Source organism: Mycteria americana, chromosome Z, assembly GCF_035582795.1.
Source record: "Mycteria americana isolate JAX WOST 10 ecotype Jacksonville Zoo and Gardens chromosome Z, USCA_MyAme_1.0, whole genome shotgun sequence".
In the NCBI taxonomy this organism is placed as follows: domain Eukaryota; kingdom Metazoa; phylum Chordata; class Aves; order Ciconiiformes; family Ciconiidae; genus Mycteria; species Mycteria americana.
In genome coordinates this window covers 30379158-30401521 of record NC_134396.1, presented here as the reverse complement: position 1 = coordinate 30401521, position 22364 = coordinate 30379158, and the positions used below count along the sequence as shown (strand labels likewise).

The window sequence follows — 22364 nt, the reverse complement described above, 5'->3', positions numbered from 1 at the left end:
TGCCACTAACCCAACTACCCCTGCGAAGGCGGAGGGGAGTGCTGCCCTGCGCAGTGACACCCCCCGGCCCCGGGCGGGGGCGGGCCGCCGCCTGCCCCGCCTGCGCGGGGCGGTGCGGGGCGGTGCGGGGCGGTGCGCATCCCGCGGCCGCCGCCCGCCGCAGACGGCGCGGCGAGGGGCCGTGGCGGTGGCCGCCCATGCCCACGCCCACGCCCGTGCCCGTGCCCGTGCCCGTTCCCTGCCCCTGCCGTGCGCCCGCGGGCCGGCGCGCAGCGCAGCGCAGTGCGGCGCAGCGCACCTCCGGGTGAGCGTCGCCGGTTTGCGCGGGCGGGGGTTGGGCTGCGGCGGTGCGGGGTCTCCCCTCCCCAGATGCCCGCCCCCGTGGGTGGTACCCGGCTGCTGAGGGGTGCCCGGTGCCCCGAGCCAGCCGGTCAGTGCCTCCGCGGCTTTCCGGCCTTGGGGCTGGGACGCGCTCCGGGGCTGGACCCGCTCCCGCTTCGGAGAGGAAGAAAGTTTGTGCGGCGCGGAGGGGTGCGGAGCAGAGCGGTGCGAACTCGGGCGGAGTTAGGCGAGGCTCTGCGGCATCTCCGCGGGGGGACGGGGCAGACGGGGCTGCGCTCCGCCGGGGGCTGGGGTCCGCGGCGGGCGGGCAGGGGAGGCGGCGGCGGCGGCGGGAGCGGGAGCGGTCTGGCTGGGCGCTGCTGCGCGAGTTTCGGAGCAGCGGGCAGCCCGGACGCTTTCCCCGTTTCCCATTCGCGTGATTTATCGCGGCCCATCCGCCGTAAATTGCGCGCAGCAGCGGTAGTGCGGTTCCGATATCTTTCCTGCTTAATGTTTTTATGGCAGTCCGGTGAGCAGTAACTCTGAGGTGGCAAATAAAATATCTCCGCTGCGGTGCTGTGTCTTGCAGATGGAGTATGCCTCTGTGACATCTTCTTAGTATGGAAGCTGTTCACAAAAATCGGGAGAAACTGCACGTGACTTAATAACTTTTATGTAACTAACTGCATGCAATAGTTGTAATTCTGTCTTTGAGAGTACAAAATCAATATTCTGCTGATTAACAGATTGTTCAGTATTCAGCTATTACGACAAATGACTTGAATAAGTGGTGTAACGAAGTAGTTTTTGCCTGTAATAGTAAGGACTAATAATCCATTTTTATTTAGGAAGTATTTTATATTTTGTGTCACATAAAATGCAACTTACTATGCATAATGCATACGTAACTAATTTCTACATTATGTATATTCTTCAAATTCAGTAACCAAAGCACCTGTTCTTACATAGTGGTTTTTTCCTGTTTTAAAAGTGCTGTTGGTCTAATATGCTCAGCTCTGGCATACACGAATAGATCTTCTCACATAGTTTAATTTCTCACCAGTTCATTTGTTTCAGGATCAGCTCTTGTGTAAATTTAAACTATTTTCTTCAGGATCTGCAAGAGGAGCACTTTTAAAAGATACTTACCATATAGGTATTCTTAGTAACTTCCTACATTTGTAGCTGAATGTGTGACATAAACCAAAACCAGAGGTGAATGAAAATTTTGTCTTAGCTAGTCCAAGCTAGTGTCCTAGGTCTGATCAGAAGCAAGCTGAGTTCTCTGTGTAAACTCGAGTCGATTTTGCAGGGGAATTGAAGAAACTGTGGATGTGTTAGATCTTCATTTCGGTCCTGTTCCAGCGGCATAGTGTTTTACCTACATATCAATGACTATTGCTCTATGCATGCATAACATTTCAATTAATACTGCCTCAGCTGCCTAAAGGTCTGATAAGATGCTTGTTAGCCCTTTGATTGCTTTTTCATACGTTATTGCCCCTGCATTTGGGATTTGGACGTTACATGATCGTGGTGGAAAGTAATTACAGAAGGTAATAATCTTTGGTGTATCCATTAAAATAGTAGTTTCTTCGTTTTTACGCAACACTTGGGGACAGTTTTTACCTTCCAGTAGGATTTTTTGTCAGCAACTGAGGAGAGCAGTGGCTCAGAGGCATATGAGAGGCATAAAATGATCTGAGTATTGATAGACTGTTATCCCCAGGGTTACTGCTGAAACAAACATATTGTTGCTGTGTCTGATGGGATGTGACAGGGTTTTATGTTACAGTTGGTAATATTCTGCTTTAATTTCTAAATTTAACCCAGTCTGTAAAATGCTTTTTAGAAGCTTCTAATGGCATGCTGTTTCACTAATATTAATAATACCTGTTTGTCCTTTTAAGACGAATGAAGAAAATACTTCCAATGAAGAGTAAAAGTACTTGATTCTGGGAAAACTCTTACAGCACTTCTGACTTCAAAGCTGGAGAAAAGTATGAAGGAACAACCCATCTGACTCCCTCAGCATCTCACACAGAACACAAAATGGCTCTTCAGAAGAAAACTGTTGCTGGTGTCTTGGAGGAGTGGTGTTTGGAGGAACCGCTGTTCGGTAGCAGACAGCACCAGAATGTTAGGAAAAAACTGAGACCAATACGAATTATAGGGCTTCTTGTAAGTGTAGTGGCCATTAGTACTTTCTCTCTTTCAATTAGTGCCTTTTTCAAGATGGAACCACATAGCATGGCATTGGCCAGCAGCCTAGATAGCCAAAAGCTGGTGCATAGGCACCAAAGAACTCTGTTGGATTTCACAGAACAGAATGAAAATGGCACTCCGGACCCACACGCTTCTATGAAATACGAAGCTGAGCATGACAATGCAACACGTGATCATGCCGAGGGAGAGTACCCCAAGGACCTTTTCTCTCTTGAGGAGAGAAGAAAGGGAGCAGTGATCCTCCATGTAATTGGAATGATTTACATGTTTATAGCCTTAGCCATAGTCTGCGATGAGTTCTTTGTTCCTTCTCTGACTGTCATCACTGAAAAACTGACCATATCTGATGATGTGGCAGGGGCAACCTTCATGGCTGCTGGTGGGTCAGCCCCAGAACTCTTCACTTCTTTAATAGGAGTGTTTATATCCCACAGCAATGTCGGCATTGGTACAATAGTGGGATCTGCCGTGTTCAATATCCTGTTTGTTATTGGAATGTGTGCTTTATTTTCTAGAGAGATCTTGAACCTTACTTGGTGGCCACTCTTTCGAGATGTGTCCTTCTACATCATTGACTTGATCTTACTAATCATCTTTTTTCTGGATAACTTGATCAAGTGGTGGGAAAGCTTAACACTCCTGACAGCTTATTTTTGCTATGTGACTTTCATGAAGTTCAATGTTCAAGTAGAAGAATGGGTGAAGAAATTTTTAAACAGGAACAAGGTTGAGAAGGTAACAACAGCAGATGCTGAAGGAAAGGTTGGTCAATTTTTAATTAGCATATATATAATAATGTCCTTTTAAGTGCTGAGCCCTTCTATATCATAAGGATCCTAATATAGTGCAGTAAGCAATATAAAAAAGTTGAATGTTTTGCTAAAAGGTCTTTTTTGTTTAATCAGTCTAATAGGATTGAAAATATAAAACATCTAGTAAATCAATAGCTTTTAACTCCAGAGTGATCCTAGTTACACAGAAAGGAAGAAAAAATGCCAGCAAAAAGACATAAACATTTACTCAGCATTTTGGCACATTGATGAGGTCTGAGATATAGCTACTATTTTTTCCCGAAGCTTTTGGATTAAGCAGTAACAATATCTGGGGAGGATCTTGTGACAAAATTTGGCTTTTTAAAGACTTCTAATGCACTTTCTTCCTCAAAAAAGCAAATCACTTAGAACAGCATACAAAGGTATTTTTATACATGTTTTTCATCTACTGATGCTGATATACAGTATTAACTTCCAGTTGTAATTAGCAGCAATTACACAAAAAAAATCTCTGAGAAAACAGTGACCACAATGGCAAAAGGCAGAGGTCCTCTGTTTAAACAGGATGGTTTCCCATTCACGGTATTTGCAACTAAACAAACTAATTTTTGGCCTAATACCTGGCCACACATAGAGAAGGGAATTTATGCACAGGGGGCTCAGTGGGTCTTCAGGAATTATTATCATCTTTTAAACAGCTCTCTTCTTAAAGCAGGCTATATTTAAGGGACTTAGGAAGCTGAACCCATAAATACTTATGTATGTAGCAGTATGTTAATTGGGTGTTTAATACTGAAATTGAAATGTCTGGTTTTATATGACAATAGGGTTATTCATCAGATAAGGTTTTATTATCCAGTAATTATTCAGAGTATCAGGGAACTGTTCACTGTTTCATTTCTTCCGTTTAACAGCCCTGTATGCGTGGTTCAGAAGAGACACAATCCACTGATACAAGTGTACAGGCATGTAAACAGCAAGATAGAGAGTTGGAGCACATGTAACTATAGAGAGGGGCTACCTGCCTGTGACTCACAGAAAACGGGTGATTCTGCCTATATGCCTAACTTTGAAGGGAGAGACTGATATTTTAGCAGTACAAACGGGTGCTGTCAGTTTTAGGACAAGCCATTAAAAAGTCCACCAAAAATAAAACCAGAAAATTATCAATTTTTTTTATTTTCTAGCCAAGTTTAACACCTATACACTTACTTGTAATTTTATATTTTCCTTTTTGTTCCATTCCTTTTCCAAAATCAGCATGGTCTCCTTCATCTTTCTCAGAATGCATAATTGGGTTTTTATACGTAAATGAAAAGAAGGGTCAAGACCAACAAAGTATTTGCCCTAATGAATGAAGGGCTACTTTAACTACCTATAGTCAGTTTCTAAATAATGTAATATTTCACAGTGCATTGCAAATACCTTGACAGTTTGTGCTAAGTGTGTGTAATGATACAAAGAGACTATCGTATATGAAGCAACCGTTTAATGCACTTTCATCTGTCCGTATACTGGATTTGGAGGAGAAGTGAATCTATAACTGGTCTTAAACAATAGTCAACATGAAAAGCAACTGCCTTGGGTTGGGTTGTCCAGGCTATAGGGTGGGGTAGCGTAGCTACATACCATGGTAAGAGCTCAATTATTTTCAGCTGGATAGAAGAATAAATCATTTGCGAGCCATATCGCACTTATAAATGTTTATAGTACTCTAGGTGGACTTGATTTTAAAAAGGTACGTTTAGGAGCACTCACTTATTGTTTGATATATTAATTTTTCTTAGAGTTTATTCATATTATAGGTGCACAGAATTCAGATAGGGATGAAAAAACATCAGAAAACAGGCTACTGTTCCTAAAAACACAAGCTTTGCATCATATGTTTCATGAAGATATTTTTCATGAATTAACTTGAAGTTAATTAAAATGATAAAATAATGTATTTGTAAATCATTGAGGGGTAGAGGGGGATGAAAGAGATGCTCTAATTTGTTGCAATTTAGCTAATATGCATTTTCTGCTTCCTGGGGAAAATAGCTTCTGAAGGTATCAGACCATGTATTTCTTCTATGAGCCATGCTGTAAAGACAGATTTTTTTAATATTCAGCTAATACTTTGAAATTACAACTCATTATGAATTATTTTACTATTCAGTTGAACAGCATTTAGCAGGATGAATGAACTGATTTTCTGATAGCGAGGATGTCACAGATTAAGTTATTTGGAAAGAATCTCACTGAAGTTATGTGTTCATTTATTTACTGTTATTAGATAATTGGTTTTGCTGCTTTTTAAATTAGAAAAAGAAAAAAGGAAAGACTATGACATGTATCCCCAAGCCTGATAGAAGTGCCTAGGTTTTCAGCTTGGAAGTTACTGCCTAAAGCAAAGGATAAAATGTTTTTGTAGTCTGAGATCTGGTGCCTAGTAGTGAATGCAATGGACATGGGTGCTTATTTCCTAACCAGTGAGGATTGTAAGTATTGCAGAAGTGATAGTCTTGGCTTTTGGTGGCAAAGGATGCTTCATTTCTACAGCATTAGCTGTTAGCCTAGATTGCTTCCAGTCATCAAGAGTGCATGCAAAGAGTCAATGCAAAATAAAATTGTATGTAATCAAATTAGTATATCAAATGCAGAATTTGCCATCTCAGTTGTTTCTAATGGAAGCTTTTTCACTCCCCCCCCCCCCCCCCCCCCCCCGCCCCAGCAGGGCAGAGAATTGCTAGGCAGCTTTCTGGAATTGGTGGGTTAGAGTGTCTTGAAAGAACTTTATTTCAGGAGCGTATAGAAAATTCTCTTCTTTCCTCTAACCAGTACTCCTTCTGCCTATCTGTTGTTGATTCTGCTGTTGCCAAACTGGCAAGTGCTCTGCTAAAAAAACGTGCCTGCTGTATTTATCTTTAAGACTTTGTGTTGTAATCTGAAAGCAGCTCAACAAAGTTGAGAGGTCTAAATAAGGCATGATAAAGCTGGATAGTTGAAGGGTTAGGTGGCTTATTAGCAAACAAGTATCAAAGACTAAAAATCTGATCAAATGAAAAACATCTTGAGATACTAAAATGTATGTTAGTATCTCAGTACTTGTATTTCAGTTTTTATTTCAGTATTTCAGTATTTAATTTCAGTACTTGTATTATCAGTCGTCTTGAACGGTTGAAGAAAGTTTTACATTCTCAAGAAGGACAGTATTTCCCATGAGAAAAAGGTCTTAGATACAAAATGATTTTTCTGCTTAGCTGCCATTTGCTCTAGATGTATTCATTGGGTTGCTAGAATGCATATGTATAGATGTCTTTTAGGTTCCTTTCTCTCTTCCCTGTTTTTAAGAAGTAAAGCACATTTTTGTGCTAGAAAACTGTGAATATTCAAAATTAACTACTTTTTCTGATCTCATTTTCTTTAATGTGCCAGTTACTTGTACAAATATGAATGCAGACAGAGTACTCGATATGAATTTCATTGTGCTCACTATTTTCCTTCACAAACCAATACAACAACAAATAAATGCGTTCTTAAACGGTACAGTTGAGAAAATCTGGTAACTTGAATTTTAGCAACAATTTGGTGACGCTGATGAGAACAGACTACAAGTTTTTTACATGTAGAGTTCATGGGGTGCATTGCCAAGGTCCTGTTTGAACTGTGGATAGTCCCGTGCCCCGTCTCACCTTCAAGGAAGCCTGATGGCAGTCTGATACTGATGAACTCCAGAGATCACTGTGACAAGGATGGAAAAAAGGAGGAAAGATGAAAAAGCAAGACAGTGTGAAAAGAATAAAAACCAGATGGCTAAGTCCTACAATGTAGGGTGGCATATGACATACACAGACCAAGGTGGGTTCCTGACAAGTGACACTGAGCCCTGTGGGCTGCCCTGAATGGGCCGTACAGTAGGTAGTATGATCCCACCACGAGATACCTCCAAAAGTCCCTTCCAGCCTAACTTATTCTGAGGCATGATTTTTAGGCTTTAGGTAATTATCCTGTAAAGAACAGATGATTTTGTAGGACTGGTGAAGAAACTTCGATATTAATTCTACATCTTCGTCAGGTGAATTACGATGTTTAAAAACAGAAGCTTGAAATTGAGTATAACGGACAGGAAGAGGAAAATGCAGAAAGCTGATATACAAAGTTCTTAAAAATAAGAATTTTTTGACCTTCTGCTAAGGTTTCAGTCTTTTCTTCATAGTCTGTACTGGTCAAGACGTTTAATATATTAGATGATGGTGAAACATCATGTGAAATTACATATCAGTTTTTAGGTACTTTTTTTTCTTTAATGTAGCATGGAGATCATTGCAGAAATACTTGAATCTGATCGCTCAGTAAATAACTCAAAACAGTTCTGTTTGGCAACTAGGAGAACAGAATGTGGGTGGCACAAGGATATTGTGCAATGACATCTGTTTCACTGACAGTACCATTTTAGATAAATAGCTTATGGTATATACAAGACAGTTACAGTTTTTCTACGTTTACAGAGAACTGCATTTGGAAAATGAGCTATTTTTACCAACAAGACATACTTTGACATTATTTTATTGCCAATTTTGTTGTCTTAAGAAACTTGAATAGCTTGTGTGTGGTATTTTAAGATCTATACTGATCTCAAGTGTTGCCACATTGTATTTAATGGCAGTATTTGCATTCTAAAGGAAAGGTTGTTAATAGTATTTTTAGGTACTTCTCTACTTGGTGGCTGTATTAACACTGCATACACACAGTCACTGTTATAATGTATGATCTAATATGTGTTTAAGTAAAACCACAGATTACCTGCATCTGTACAGGAAAAACTGGAATCTGCAAAAGGTCTGAGTCTGTAGTTGGTTTGAACTCCTGAACAGTTCTTTTTCAGGGCTTCTTCATGTTGAATCCACACACCCAGTAACTGTAACTCTGTCTATAGAATAGCCTTTTTTCTCTCGCCACCAACAAAAGACATTTTAAAGCGGTGTTTCATAGTTCATAGGGAGATTGGAGTCTTATTTTACAGACATTTCACAGTTGGTCTACTTGTGCAAGCATGTGTGTGACTATAGAGCTATGAGTTGCATTGTTTTTGCATCTTGCATTGCATCTTGCATTGCATCTTGCATTGCAAGATGGTTGCATTGTTTTAAAACAAGTAAGTGTTCGGAATATGAGCATCATTACTGTCCTTGTATGTTTTGTTTTGATAAAAGCCCAGTTTTGTGTTACATTTTATATGCTTTTATTATCTCAAACTTTCAAGTTACTTCTGTGTTAACTTAATGTTACTCCAGTAGGAGTAACTGTTAGTTAATTTGCCTTGAGTATTTAGCGTTGTTGATTCAATTTAGGGCTATTACTGACATACCCAAAGGCTGATACTTTATGTATGCAACCATTAGTACAGTGAAATGGATACTATTCTCAGTTTATTTTAGCGCCTCTCAGTAATTTATTGACTACAAAGCAATGATTATAGTGGTTTTCACCACTGGAGTCTCTTGGTTTTGTATGTATGTGCCCTGGTAATGAGCAGAAAGTGACAGCATAGAAATTGAATGCTCTTAAATCATGGCCATCCACTACAATTCATTAGGCAACCCTTGCTAATTGTGCTGGGAGAAGGAAGGCTAAAACTGTGCCACCCTTAATTAACAGCAAGGGGACAACATATCCGTCAATATATTTAAAAATAAAAAGCACAAGTAATTAAAAAGAAGTCAGATGATACTTCTTAGAGGCTGCACAAAACCAGCTGTGTTGGCAAATATTCACCATGCTGTATTTCAGAAGAACTCCAGACATGATTAAATTAATTGTGCTAGAAGCTGTACGTAGAGGAATATGGAGTCTCAAAGGCTGGAGACTTTATAAATGTTTTTCCTTCTGTCATCTTGGTCTTGGGCACTTTGGTCCAGATCCTCAACAGGATGTGGGAGCTACAGGAGACTGTAGGTGGAATTTCAATCCCCAGATCAGTATATCAGACCTCAAAACATCTGCCTCCTTGGGGGTACTGTGAAGGAGCTTCACTTTTAAACAGAGGACATCTTCAGATGCCATAGTTTTGCTTCCAGGCTTGCTCAGAAATGCCAGACCCAGGTGGAGGGGCATGGTACTGTTTTTCCATCTAACCCACATTCCTCTACTTTTTTCCCCAAGCTAGTTCTCCGAATTTACATCCCAGACTAATATTTAACAAAATCCAGTGGCTTTTACAAGCTTTTCAGATTCTGGTGGTGAGAGTGCTCAACTTCTATGCAATTATATACAGATCTCCCACATTCACTTCTCACTTTATGTGGTGCCCCACTCATCATGTGAAAGTTTTGGGTGGCAAGGCACAGCCGACTCCCCTACTTTTACAGTGCTTGTTTTAAAAGGCTATAGTGCGCCCTCCACACCACGTTTTTAAAGGGTGGGTGTAGGTACCTAACTTTTCTAAAGTGTGGGATGTGGGTGGTGGAAGCTGACCTAGGGCAGCACGTGTTGCAGCGTTGAGGGTGCCACAGTATAGTGGTGTTCTGGGCACTGCTGACTTTAGGGTGGCCTTTCTGAGTGGTGACACTCCCTAGGCAGACAGCACTACACCACCAAGGCCGCATGCCAAAAAATTAGGTTTGATGAAGTGCTTCTGCCCTGTTAATGATCTGGGGTTTTGTTGGTTTTATTAGCAGGAGTCAGTTTTCCACTGCCAACTGTAGAGGTGAGAAAACAGCCCCTTTTGGGTCCTTTCTCCTTCTGAAATTGTTTCCAAGAATTCAGGCATTTTGCTTTTGTAACTGTAGAAAAAGATTATAACCAGTTTGAATTTGTTACTGCATAATGGATAGTATGTTCATACTGAAGAAAGTCCTATAACAAAAGCGATGTAGAAGTGGAAAAGTAGTGGTCAGAACAGTTCTTAAAAATCAGGCACGTGCCCATGCTTGTCTGGTGTCTGTTGAAAGCCAGGCTTTTTAACCATAGAAGTTAGAGACCTTCTGTGCAGAAAGCTTTTGAAAGGACTAAACCTAAAGTGGACAGTCTGGGTTCCTATTTTCTGTTGCTTGTGGTTGGACATTTGTATATTTTACAAAGAAGGTGTAAGGCAACGTGCGATTTGGACATTTACTAACATTTTACTTCTTAGGTACAGAGAACAAACATACAAAACCAGTGAGTGCTTTCTGGTAAACAGCAATCAGTACAGTACCAATATTTCAAAATTAAAACGGCTTCCCTTGGTCCTTTCGACCAAAATTTAAAATCTCATTTTAATCAGCAAGGCAAAGAAATATGTAGACAAAGGAAGTCTGAAAGTTTACACTTTAAAAGATCTGTGTGGGATGAATGAGTATTAAAAGTGTTTTATACACAAAGTATAGAACAGATGGGAAGAGGTGTTAGAGATGAGTATAAGTAAACAGCTGTAATACCTATAACGACTAAGACATCTCTTATCTATTTAGCAACCTTTTTTGCTATTTATAAAATAAACTTTAATGTAAAGAATAAGATTTCTTAATTTCTCCCCAGTCATCTACAGTGTTTTGCCTATCTGCAAACTATGACTAGTATGGTGTTACTAATTCTGTAGCATAAAAAATGGTGTTTCCTTCACCTTAACCTAGATTAGCCATATTCCATTGTATTTCAGCCAGCTCTTATTTAAATACCACTTTTTTTTATTTAACTTAATGGCTGGTTCCATTAATCTGTGCAGCAGTAAGTGTGCTATTGGCACAAACTAGAGATTCACATTCTTTCTCGGCACTGTCAGCTTTTTTAGAACCTAAAATGACAGGATAGAGCAAAATCAGATAATTGTAATGAATTTATTATGTACAGATCAGTTGTTATGCATCATGAGGTGAGATACAGGTGGTTTAGAAGAAGAAAGGTGACTAGTTTTGTGATTTTAATCCAAACCCCCTCATTAAGTACTTCTCTTGAAAATCACTATCTCCCTTTATCAGTACAAACCAAATACCTTAGCTGTGCATTTCAAAATTCTGGAAATTTGGGCTGTCAGTGAGAACTCCTTCTTACAGAATGCTCTTGGCTCTGTATTGTTCTGTTTTAAGACAGACACAAATGTTTTAACTATTACTAATTTTCATACCAAAGTACCAAGATGATAATCCAGACTCCATCACACTAGATGCTCAGACGACTGTATGAAATCACAGTTCCTCCCCTCACTAGCTCATGGTGGAAAAAGATAAATGCCTTTCAGAGTACCTGGTAAGAAGAATATGATTAATCATGTATATAGTTTTATGTACATTGATATATGCTTACCCTTCTATATAGTTAGCATACCATCAGTCTTTTCCTCATCATCCGAGCTGTCACTGAGTTGCTGATTATTTATTACACATAGATGTCCAGGAGGTAATTTCAAGAAATAGTTTATTTCTCTATATGATCTAGCAATAGATCTCTGCAAGTATCAGTTGATGATGCATCTAGTAGGAGAAGGCAGCATCTTTTGTATAATAGGACCTAAGTCAAAATAGTAGTGTTGGTGCTCTATTTTGCTTTTTGGGAAAACAGGCAGATCAGATCATTTGGGTTTAGTTTGGTTTTGTTGTAAATTTGTGTGTCTGAAATTCTTGCAATTGTATTGTTAAGCGCAGGTCATTGTCGCAGGCAAACTGAAAATCCTGTTAGAGCAGCCTTAGGGCATACTTTTGGCAAACAAATTACATCTGACAGAAAATATATTGTAGTACATTACCACATGTTTCATTATTTTGCAGGCAATACCTGTAACTTTGAGGAAATACAGTTGCTATTTGCTGTCATTGGTGGTTTGTTGGCTTATGTTTTTTCATTTACTCTTTCCTATCTGAAAAGAGGAAATGATAAAAAAAGCAGTCTTGGAAAAACAGCCATTGCCTTGCCGGCAGTAGAACTGAGCCTCATGGCTGGGGCGGGCAATGAGACTTTTAAGTGTTGATCGTGTCCTTGTTTCTACAGCAGGTGGAGGGTTCAGAGCTCACGCTGCCTCCAAAGCAGCTTTATCTAGTGGTGTAACTGCTGCTCTGCCGTTGTCAGCAGTGGCTCACTTTGGGTAATTTTACTGTCCCTGTCAGATGCAATTTCATCAGAGCAGTTCAAAGAATAGTTACTGCTCAGTTACTGTGTTTTGCACTATTCCATTACTATTCCACTCTCCTCCATATCATTGAAGTTGTATTCATTTACATGAATAGCCATAAATAGCGATGATCTTGGATGACTTCTTTTAAGGTGAGTGTGTGAGCATAGGCTTAAAGGTGTGTGTGCAATGATATTAACACCGCTATGAAGTGCTACACTTAAGGGATGAATAGATTGGTGCAAAATAATTTCTTGTTCGAGGAAGAATAAAGATAGCAGGGAATTTGTACTGCATACTACACTGACAAATTAATCATAAATTTTCCTCAGGAATTAATCCTGCTTTATCACCTCTTAACTGCTTACTGCTGGGAGTCTAGTCTAAAGTCAGTGGTAATACCAGTGACATTTATTGCATAAGCAGCTAGTGTAAACTTTTCACCCTCTCACATTGCTGTAAAACAGCTCTAGCGGATGTAGAGCACTAAGGAAAAGGCACGTGCGCTGTCACAGCCTGTGTTTGGTGACCTTCAGGGCATCGTTTGAGACCTGTCCAGTTATGCAGGCTTTTGCCCAAGGGAGAAGGTTGAAGTTTGGAGGTTTTGTAACACTAGAGGATGAGCGCTTCTTTTGGGATTAATAAGATGTTAATTTTGTTGTTTAATTTGTGGTGCAAGCTTTTATCAAATTACTAAGTAAATCCCTTTTATTGCTACCAGGCACAATCACCAAGTTGTCATTTAGGTAAAATTTATGGCAATCATATGTTTGAGTGGAAAAAACCCAGATTTTGGAACTCCAGAAATTGCTTTGTCCAGGAGTAGTTAGAAATGGTTCATATTATTAAGTTACTTACACATTTTTAAAGCAGTCATCTGAAGAAATCTGAAAGCATCATGCTGTCTAGCAGCTATTTTTTGTTCCTGTGTAATTTTATTGCTATTTAAATATTCCTGGTTTTCTGCTTTATTCTTAATATTCACTGTATTTATTTGCTATACTTTGTTTTAATTTAGAATGTTTCTGGGTGGAGGCATATCCTGTTTGAAGGCTTCATCTTGGTTGGATTTTTAAATGCTGCAGTGATATAAATAATTACAAAATACTCTGCAAAGTTTGGACAAGGAAGTGGTTATTACTTCCTCTCTATATTGAAAACCATGAAAAACAGTTAAGTTCTCCAGTTCAGAATGGATTTCTGACCTATATGTATCTTCGAAGCAGGCACAGCAATGCTAGTTTCTCTCCAGAAGTCACAGACAGAATACCTGAGTCTCCTCTCACTCAAAACCAACAGCAAAATTCCCCTTAGATTTAGTCAGAGAATGATCATGGACTAAATTTTGGAGGAATATTGCTGTTGGTTTTTGTGTTCAGTTTCTGAGATAAAATCACTACTTGCTACCACTCAGAATCCTACTCTACATATTATAATGAAGTGATTTTGTAAACTTTTAATTGTTTTGTTCTCAGTCTGTACTGGAATCATTTACCATTTGTGTATGTGAGTATAGGCACACTTATGTATATGCATGCACACATAATCACGAGTCTGAAAGGTGCCATGTAGGCCATATAAAAGGTCAATGAGATACAGTGCAGATACACAGGATGGTAATTTGCATACTTCCTACATCATTTCACCCGTCTTCTGCCTAGTAACCCATTTCCATAAGACTTACTCAAATATTTAAAATTTCTGAGCAGCACATTTCTCATAGGTTTTTTCCAGATTAGCTGTTCAGAGAAATATGTCTGTTTTCTCCTTAAATTTGGACTCCTTCCAAGCAACAAATCACTCCTGCATGAGGCCAAGGACATGACGTACTGAGCTATTGGCATATTTTATTATACCTTAATATGTCATATTAGTAATTCCTGCTATCCTGTGCATCTACAGGGATAGAAACAGGAGGTCTGCATCACTGGAGAGGGATGATTTCTTGCTTTCCAGTGAGGTAATCAGGACTTGATTCTACATGGGAATGGCCCAGGGCACTATTCTTTACTATATGACATTTCATGCAGAGAAAAGGCCATTTGTTATTCAGAGGAAAGGCCAACAGCTGGAATTACAGTAACTAAAATTTGTTACATAAGCAAGAAACTGTGCACTAAGTTGGGATGGGAGTAAAGTATTACTTTCTTCACTTAATGTATCTACCTGGAAAGCATAAGTCGTCTTAAGCAAAGGAATAGAAAAGTTGCCAGACCCATTTCCTAATTATTTGCAAACATATTAGCACATACATTTGCAAATATATTAGTAATTATTTGCAAATATCAATATTGAAAATCAGTATTTTAAAATATATTAGTATTGAAATGACTTACTAAATTATTTGGATAACTTCCTTTGTCCATTGTTTGCTTGCAAGCAATTCCATAAGGGTGTTTAGGATGTAATATATAGTACATATATTTAGCATCCAAAAACCTTGCAACCTCTTCTTTCATATTAAGGGCCATGGGAAATAAATGTTGATTTATAATCTCACACGAGGACATCCATAAAGCAATACAGACTCTCATCTTAAAATAACAGCAATAGGCTCAGTAACAGGCATGGACTGAATTGCAAACTCATGCCTTAGTTTTGGATTTAAAGGTCGAGATGTGGTTCTCTTTCATTTAATCTTCTTAGAAACCCGTGGCTTTCAAGCCTTGTAGAACGTTGTACAGTGTGCTGTAGGAGGGTTTATTTCAGCTTGCTTGATTGGATTACTGTGTGCAAGAAAAACAATGGTCAGCATATTGACGGCAAAATGGTGTTGAGGCAAGGCAGAACATGTGGCATCGGAGAGAAAGGTGGTAGAAACAGCAGTGGTGAGGCTTGGTGGAGACTGACAAACAACGTATGAGACTCTCATTTAGTGGCATGCTATTTTTGAAGCATCTTGGTAAGCATAATCTTGTTAGCAGCCATTTTTGCCAGTTTTAAGTGTTAGTAGATTCCCTGCTTAAGAATTCTTCAACATTAACATTGTTGTCCCTCCTTAAAAATATTGGGAGAAATATTAGGGAAAAAAAGTGAAAAGGAACTTGAACTAACCTGTTGGTGTAGATTTTTATAATTCCAAGATTTTTTTTTTTTTTTTTTGTGAGGGAAAGGGCTACACTGAATATAAGGTAGGTTTGAAGATGATGGCAAGTTTTGCTGTTGATTTTGATGAAAGTGAAATTAAGCCCGAAAGTCAGGACATTGAGAATTATGATCTTGCTGCTTCTCTGGTCGCTCTGTGCCACTGTATAATTCCAAGCCTCTGAGCTGCTCTCCTTCCATATTAAATCACCCCTAGCAAACAAACAAAGCAATTTCTTTTGGACTCAGAGCAAACAAAACAGGCTTTATCATCTTTCTGTGCCCTTGGACTTAAACTGGAAAAGGGCACTCAGTGTTTCACAGCCTGATCTGTCCTGTCATGTGGGTAGTTTTTGTATTAGTGATAAATCTCAAAGCAATTATTATATGGTGGGCCCATAATAGTCTTTTCTCAGACACCGCATCCCCAGAGACCACTGCTGCCTTCATCGTTTTTAGGGGTCCATCTCTTTAAGGAGAATACTGGGTATGTGTAAAGTCAGTTAATTACTTTCTGAAATGTAGGAAAAGCTAGTGCTCTACAATTAGTTAATTAGTACACATACAGGCACATTTTTGTGAGTGATACAGTGGAAGAGAAGTCTTCTCTATAAATAACCTGGTCTTCCTATGGAAAAATAGTATGCAAAAATAAAAAGGCAGACTAACTAATTTTCAGGTTTAGTTGATATGCATTCAAAATTGCCAATGAGAAGTTCAAGACTTAGGCAATTGCAGAATCCAACTCTTGGCCCCAGATTCATCTGGCCTAGCTGTGCTGCCTGACCTATGAATATAGTCTCCTCAGGTTACTTCTGTGATCAGAACAGAGAAATGGGCATTTTTAAAGTGTAACTTGGATCTTTATTATAAGGATTAATCCTCTCCTGACCTGAAATTGGGCAAAAATAATCTGGGCCATCACCTACAGCAATAGGTTGGTAAAATCTGAAAAGCCATCTCCTATGCTTTTATTGCAATAGCCTGAATACATATATCATAATGTTGCCTTTTCCAACACCTGGAATTGCATCAGGTTGTGGTGAGGTGACAACCTGATGTCATTTTGCACAGCATCACCTTTGAGATAGGGGTGATTCAAAATTACTGTTCTTCTCTGCCACTAAGCAAAATGAAATGTTTATTTAGGTGTTAATCAAGTCTGTGAACATTTAATTTACTCCCTTGGTATTCAGGTCAGTATGTAGATATCACATGTGGTTCCAAAGAGGTGCATGTGGCAAATAAGCTATTAAGTGAGTCTTACTGTTATTTATAGAAAAGTCACTGGCACTGCAGCCACAGAGATTGTTAACATATATGATTCATAGCAGATTTTTCTGGATTATCTTTTTGATAAGATGAGGTATAATTTTAACTTTCAGAGAATTACAGTATTGGTTAAGTAATTAACCCATTCTTTAATTAATTAAATTTTCATTAGCCTTCGATGTGGATGACTGAACATTTACAATTAATGAATTAAATTGTATATGGCTCCCTAAAATAACGAGAAAACCCTTGTTAGGATTCTCCAACTCCAGCTTCTAAAGGAAAAATGAGTGGTTAATTATGAAAATTCAGATTACATTGTTCTTGCTCCATCTGCTTTTCACTGCCTTTGGAAGTTTGTTCTTCACAATTAAATGCTAATTGTTGTTTTCAAATATTTTACAATATAGTGAGGGAATAGAGCCTGCCATGAGGAAGCATATGTACACACAGTCCCTTAACAAAAGGAAATCAGGTTGCAGCCGTGGCTCATTCAAACTTGTTGGTAAAGTCTGGGCAAGTAATTTCTTTCACTATGTCTCAGATCCCCTCAGACTTGTGAAATCGTATGGCTTGCCTTACTCATTTGTGGAAAAAAAACCTGGGTGTCCTTGGATGTCACCCCATTAAAATAATCAGTGCTACAACGTCTGTGTGTAGCAAGAAGACAGTGGCATTTCACTCATGAAATATAGATCATCATCTGCTCGTTCCTGTTGCAGTGTATTCTAACCACCACCCTTTTTGACATCATCAATGTACTGTCAAAGTAGTGATTATAGCATCATCTTATGTCAATATAAGGATAAAAGAGTAAGGCATAAGGATAGGAAATTGGTAATGAGAAACAGGTATTTTTTTAAAAGGCAAAATTCCTCCCATTATGTTAAGTATTTGATGCCATACCTCATTTTTAGGCATGTGTTACTTTATATTACCCACAGATTTTGAACCATACATACCATGGAAAACCTGAAATTTACCGTGTTCCCTTTGCTGGGCACCCCTCTGAGACACGAGTACATTCTTCCTAAGTGTAGTGGATGGGGTGTGGAGGACTGGCCAATGCCAAGCCTCAGCCAGTGCTCCCTGACCTCTTCTAGGGCCAACACTGGTTGCAATTTGTTCACCAAGCCTCTTGCAGCAAAGGGAGAATAAGGAAAACCAGCAGGTTTGGGGCAAGGGGCCATGACCTACCTGTTTTCGTGATATCTTGACATTTCTGTTCTGATGTGCCAGGTTTGCCAGATGCTGTCAGGGGCTGAGATCGTTGCGTCACTGTGGCCAGAAGTGTGGGCCAAGAAACCCTTTCTGGCAGCCTCTGAAATACCACATAGCAAAGTGCTTCCTGATGCCAAGAGCAGGAGAAGAATCTGTTCTTTCAGCTCCAAACATCAGCCAGGGATTGTGCACTACAGAGAGCTGACTAGGTGCATGGGGCTGGCTTTCTGTTTGCAGTAGATGGATATCACCGTTGTTGGTTTTAATGGGTTTTTGATAGATTCTGAGTGCTAGAAGAACTTTATGTAATTGGAGCATACTCTGTGCAGAAAGCAATGACCATTAAGATGCTGCTTGGCAGTAAACATTGTGGAAAAGAGAAGCAGGATCTTCTAACTCTTGATGACATCCTGTACCTTGCTGACTTTTTCTGTTGGAAGGGAGCTATATTGTCCAATATTAACCCCCCCTAGCAAGGAGAACTTTGCCGGAAATCTAGCTTTTCTAGTCTTGAGAAAAAAAGAACTATTACCATAGGATGTGTGCTACGCTGCTAATATAAGAAGCTTACTTAAGTTCATGAAGCTACATGGGATGAATGTAAAGCTCAGTGTTGAGCAGAACTGCTCATTTCTGTGAGCAGAAATATATACAGAATATATCTGGGTTTCTGAATTTTACTTTTGGTAAAATGCAGCACCGTTTCCTGTGAAAAAAATCTGCTGCCTTTTTTCAGCGTAATTCCAAAATAGACAAATAGACAAATACTATAGACAAAGTTGTATGTCTGCTGGGTGAATTTATTCCTCATAAAACACATAAAAGCTTAAAAAAGCAATATAGGAGAAATATTTTTCATGTGATTGAACTGTGTGTGGTGACTGCTGGAAGTGCTCCCCTGGGCCTGTGGTGGCAGTTCAGTTGGTTTTGGTTAGTTCCACTTGGGTATTTTTTGTCCAAGCCAGCATGAACCCTCCAAACTGGAATTTAGGAGAAAAAGTTTAATTGAGATCAGAAGGTAAGATTAGATGCAATACTGAAAAGTTAGGCTCCTTATCAGCAGAAACAGTCGTGTTTCTGATGTTTTCCAATCTTTTTCTTTAGCGAGGTTGCTAGCATCTCCAACGCAGCATGTATGCCAATGATACGCTTGTCATGAAGTAAAATTCTTTTATTAATGCTGCTATCATGTAAATCCCAGGCAAGATATAGGAGCGGTGGCTGTGTTTTGTCAGAGGCAGATCCAGTCAACCGTGTGTGGTTCAGGTCTTTTTGTGATAGTTGGCCATTTCCATCACATACTTAAAAGTTCATGGCCTAATTTTTTTCACTGTTTTACCAATTACATGTTTGTTGGAGTATAAGATACAGTTCACCAAAAAATGTATATAATGGGATATGTGGAAAGCAAAATAATAATTTACTGAGACTATTTCTTTGTCCTATGAGTCAGGAAAAATCTGATATGCAGCTTATATACGGTTTCAACAAAACCGTATCAGAACAACACTAAAAGAGCCCTACAACCTTTAAGCACTAGCAAGTCTAAATTACTATTCTAAATTACTCTTCTAGCACGCTATGGAATTAATCATGACTCATATATCAGTGGATCACAAATTAGTAGCCACAGAAATGAGCAATGGTTTGCTATTATAAAATATACATATCAAGAGTTGCTCAGGCCATTTGTAAGGGTCATGTCAATTAAGAGTCTTGAGGTTAATATTTCTGCTCCTGTTGTTAAAAGAAGAGCTGAGGACAATCAAGAGAGAGGTTCAAATGTCAGCTTTCACTGTCACATATGCAGTGTTTTGCTGATAGGTGTGCAGATGCATTTTAATTGGGTCCAAGATGCAGCTTGGATATGCTGGCTCTCTGTCAGTATAATTGAGAAAAGTACATATTTACAGTATGCCTAGGGCATTTAATCTCTCTATAATGGCAGCAGAGGGTTTCTGCTTACCAAAGAGGAGAAATCAGCATAGCCAAATGTGTGTGCATTCCTGCTGTGATGTGTTCCCATTACAGATACATGCTAGTCCTTGAGCAGAGAGAGAGATAAATAACAGAAGAACAGTCCCTTCCCTTTTTTTATGTCTGTATTTAAATCTGTGAAAGAGCATGTGCTTCTCAGAGGACAGCTCCTCTGGAAGAATTTGTTAAGGTTGCAGAGAATAAAACAGAGATGCTACTCATCACACTTGCCCCAAATAAATGTAGTGCTACAGTAACGGTACTATCAGTTCTTCCACAATTAAAAACTTTTCGTGTGTATTGAGACTGAAATCAGAAAGGCGATGTGTAATAGTGCCATCTGGTGACCTTCTTTTGGATCGTGGAGTGAAAATACGTGATTCAACATAAGACATTTCACTGAGAAACACAAATTATTTCGATTCAAACTCCCTCAAAGTTCAGAGTTACCAAGAGAGGATATTGTTTCAGCCCATTAGAGATAGCTGAGGCTATGCTGTTTCAGCATGGGTACGAAATGCTGGAGGGTGTTTGTTTCTCTAGTGATATTGACATTGAAAAAATAGCACAATTTTTACATATCCTGATAGGCGTGTGCGGCTTCTCACTTCAGCTAAGAACTGCGGTACCCAGACAGTTTGATGATGAAATCACATTATTATTATTATTAAAACACTGTTTCTCCAGCAAGTGGGATGACACCTCCTGTAACAGGCCAGCCTCACTGTTGTTGATTAGAGCTGTTTCATTGTGGCATTTGTCGTAGGGCTTGATCTCCTTTGGGAGCAGCAGATTCTCTGCACTGCTGCAAGCCATGGCACGCAGTCACTTGCTTGATCCTTAGCAAATGGGGCTTAAGATCCTGTTCAACTTCTCAGGTAAAAGAGCAACAATAAAATAGAAATACAGGCTCCTAGCTTGGCAGGTGAATGGCTTGGAAATCTTGTCTTTGTGTCGCAGCTGGGCCTACTCAGAGGAAAGACAAGAAACCTCATAATGTGTCTTTCTCAACAGCAGTTGAGATAATGAAGGATCATGTTAAATATTCTTTTTCTAAATACGTTTCCCATTTTGTCCACGTTCTTGGTTTTTTTTGGGGGGGGAAAGGAGATACGGTTGTTTTGGTTTGAGACATAAGTGACAGAAAACTAGTGCATGTACACTGTAGTTATAATAAAATGTGGTATCACACTTCCTTCCCAGTAATTATAGTCACTTGTAATAAGAAACACCCTTCGCCTGACTATGCAGATAGTTAGTTATCCAGACCTTGGGCAAGAAGGTAATAAATGCTGGCACAGATCAGTCACTGTGTGCATCATGTACAACAAATAAGTTGATGTAAAGGCCCAGATGTATGTGGGATGATTTTCAGTAAGTTATCAAAGTTGCAGATAAAAACATAAATATACAAATAAATAAGTACTTCTAACAGGCAGGCTATAGTCACAAATAGCATGATTTTAGTCTCTGGCAGCAGTAAAAAGAAATACTGGAAGGCACACACCTGCAAAAGTATGTTGCACTTCAGGACCTTAAATTCTGGAAGTCAGATGCCTGTGTTATATTTTGTGAGCTTGAAAGACAAGACTATTATAATTTCAGGTTTTAGCTTTCTTTTTTTATTGAAGGAACTTGATTGTATATATTGCTCCTCTGAGCACAGAGAATGTAAGCAAGCTTATTGAAATAAACAGCTTTCATTAAAGTACCTCTAATGAGGTTCTGCATTTAGAATCGCGCCAGGGCTGAGACTGAGGCTACCTCTGGAGATTGTCCAGTCCCACCCTACCTCAGGCACGCCTAGCTTGCACAGGTTGCTCAGAGCCATACCTGGTTGGATTTGGATATCTCCAAGGAGGGAGACTCCACACTGCCCCTGGGAAACCACTGTCTGACCACCCTCACAGTAAAAAAAGATTTTCTTCCAAAGGCTAGGAAGAAATTTCTTGTATTTCGGTCTGTCCCATTGCTTCCTGTCCTTTCCCCAGACACCACTGAGAAGGGTCTGACCCTTTTACACCCTCCTGTCAGGTATTTATGCACATGAGTGAGCTCCCCCTGAGCCTTTTCTCCTCCAGACTGACCAGCCCCAGCTCTCTCAGCCTCTCCTCCTATGGCATGCTCTGGTATGCATACTACCCTGAACACCTGGAATGGTAAATGGGCAATTATTTTTCTTTCCTATGGGCAAATTCAGGAATTCAGCCTCTTTCCTGAGACTCTCAGTATTTTAGGTTGTTATTTTCGTATCTGATTATTAATTTTCTGTGGGTTGTCTGAGATTGCCATTAATATTATACAGACCCCCCTCACATTTGTTTCATGCATGAAATGAAAAGGAAGCAAGAAATTAAATTAAGCTGAGCCGCAAATACAGTCCCTGCATCAAGTTAGCTAATTGTGCATCAGGGAAAATTCTT

General features: G+C 39.5%; 1 protein-coding gene across 3 annotated transcripts in view; it reads left to right on the top strand.

The window, feature by feature from the left end:
- Positions 1 to 278: 278 nt before the first annotated feature.
- SLC24A2 (solute carrier family 24 member 2) overlaps positions 279 to 22364 on the top strand; it is a 112449-nt gene continuing 90363 nt past the window's right edge. For all 3 annotated transcript variants that reach the window (XM_075527324.1, XM_075527325.1, XM_075527323.1), the window contains exons 1-2: positions 279 to 304; positions 2232 to 3309. In XM_075527324.1, the coding sequence (XP_075383439.1) occupies positions 2374 to 3309 (936 nt within the window). In that variant the 5' untranslated portion in view covers positions 279 to 304; positions 2232 to 2373. The remainder of the gene's footprint in view (positions 305 to 2231; positions 3310 to 22364) is intronic.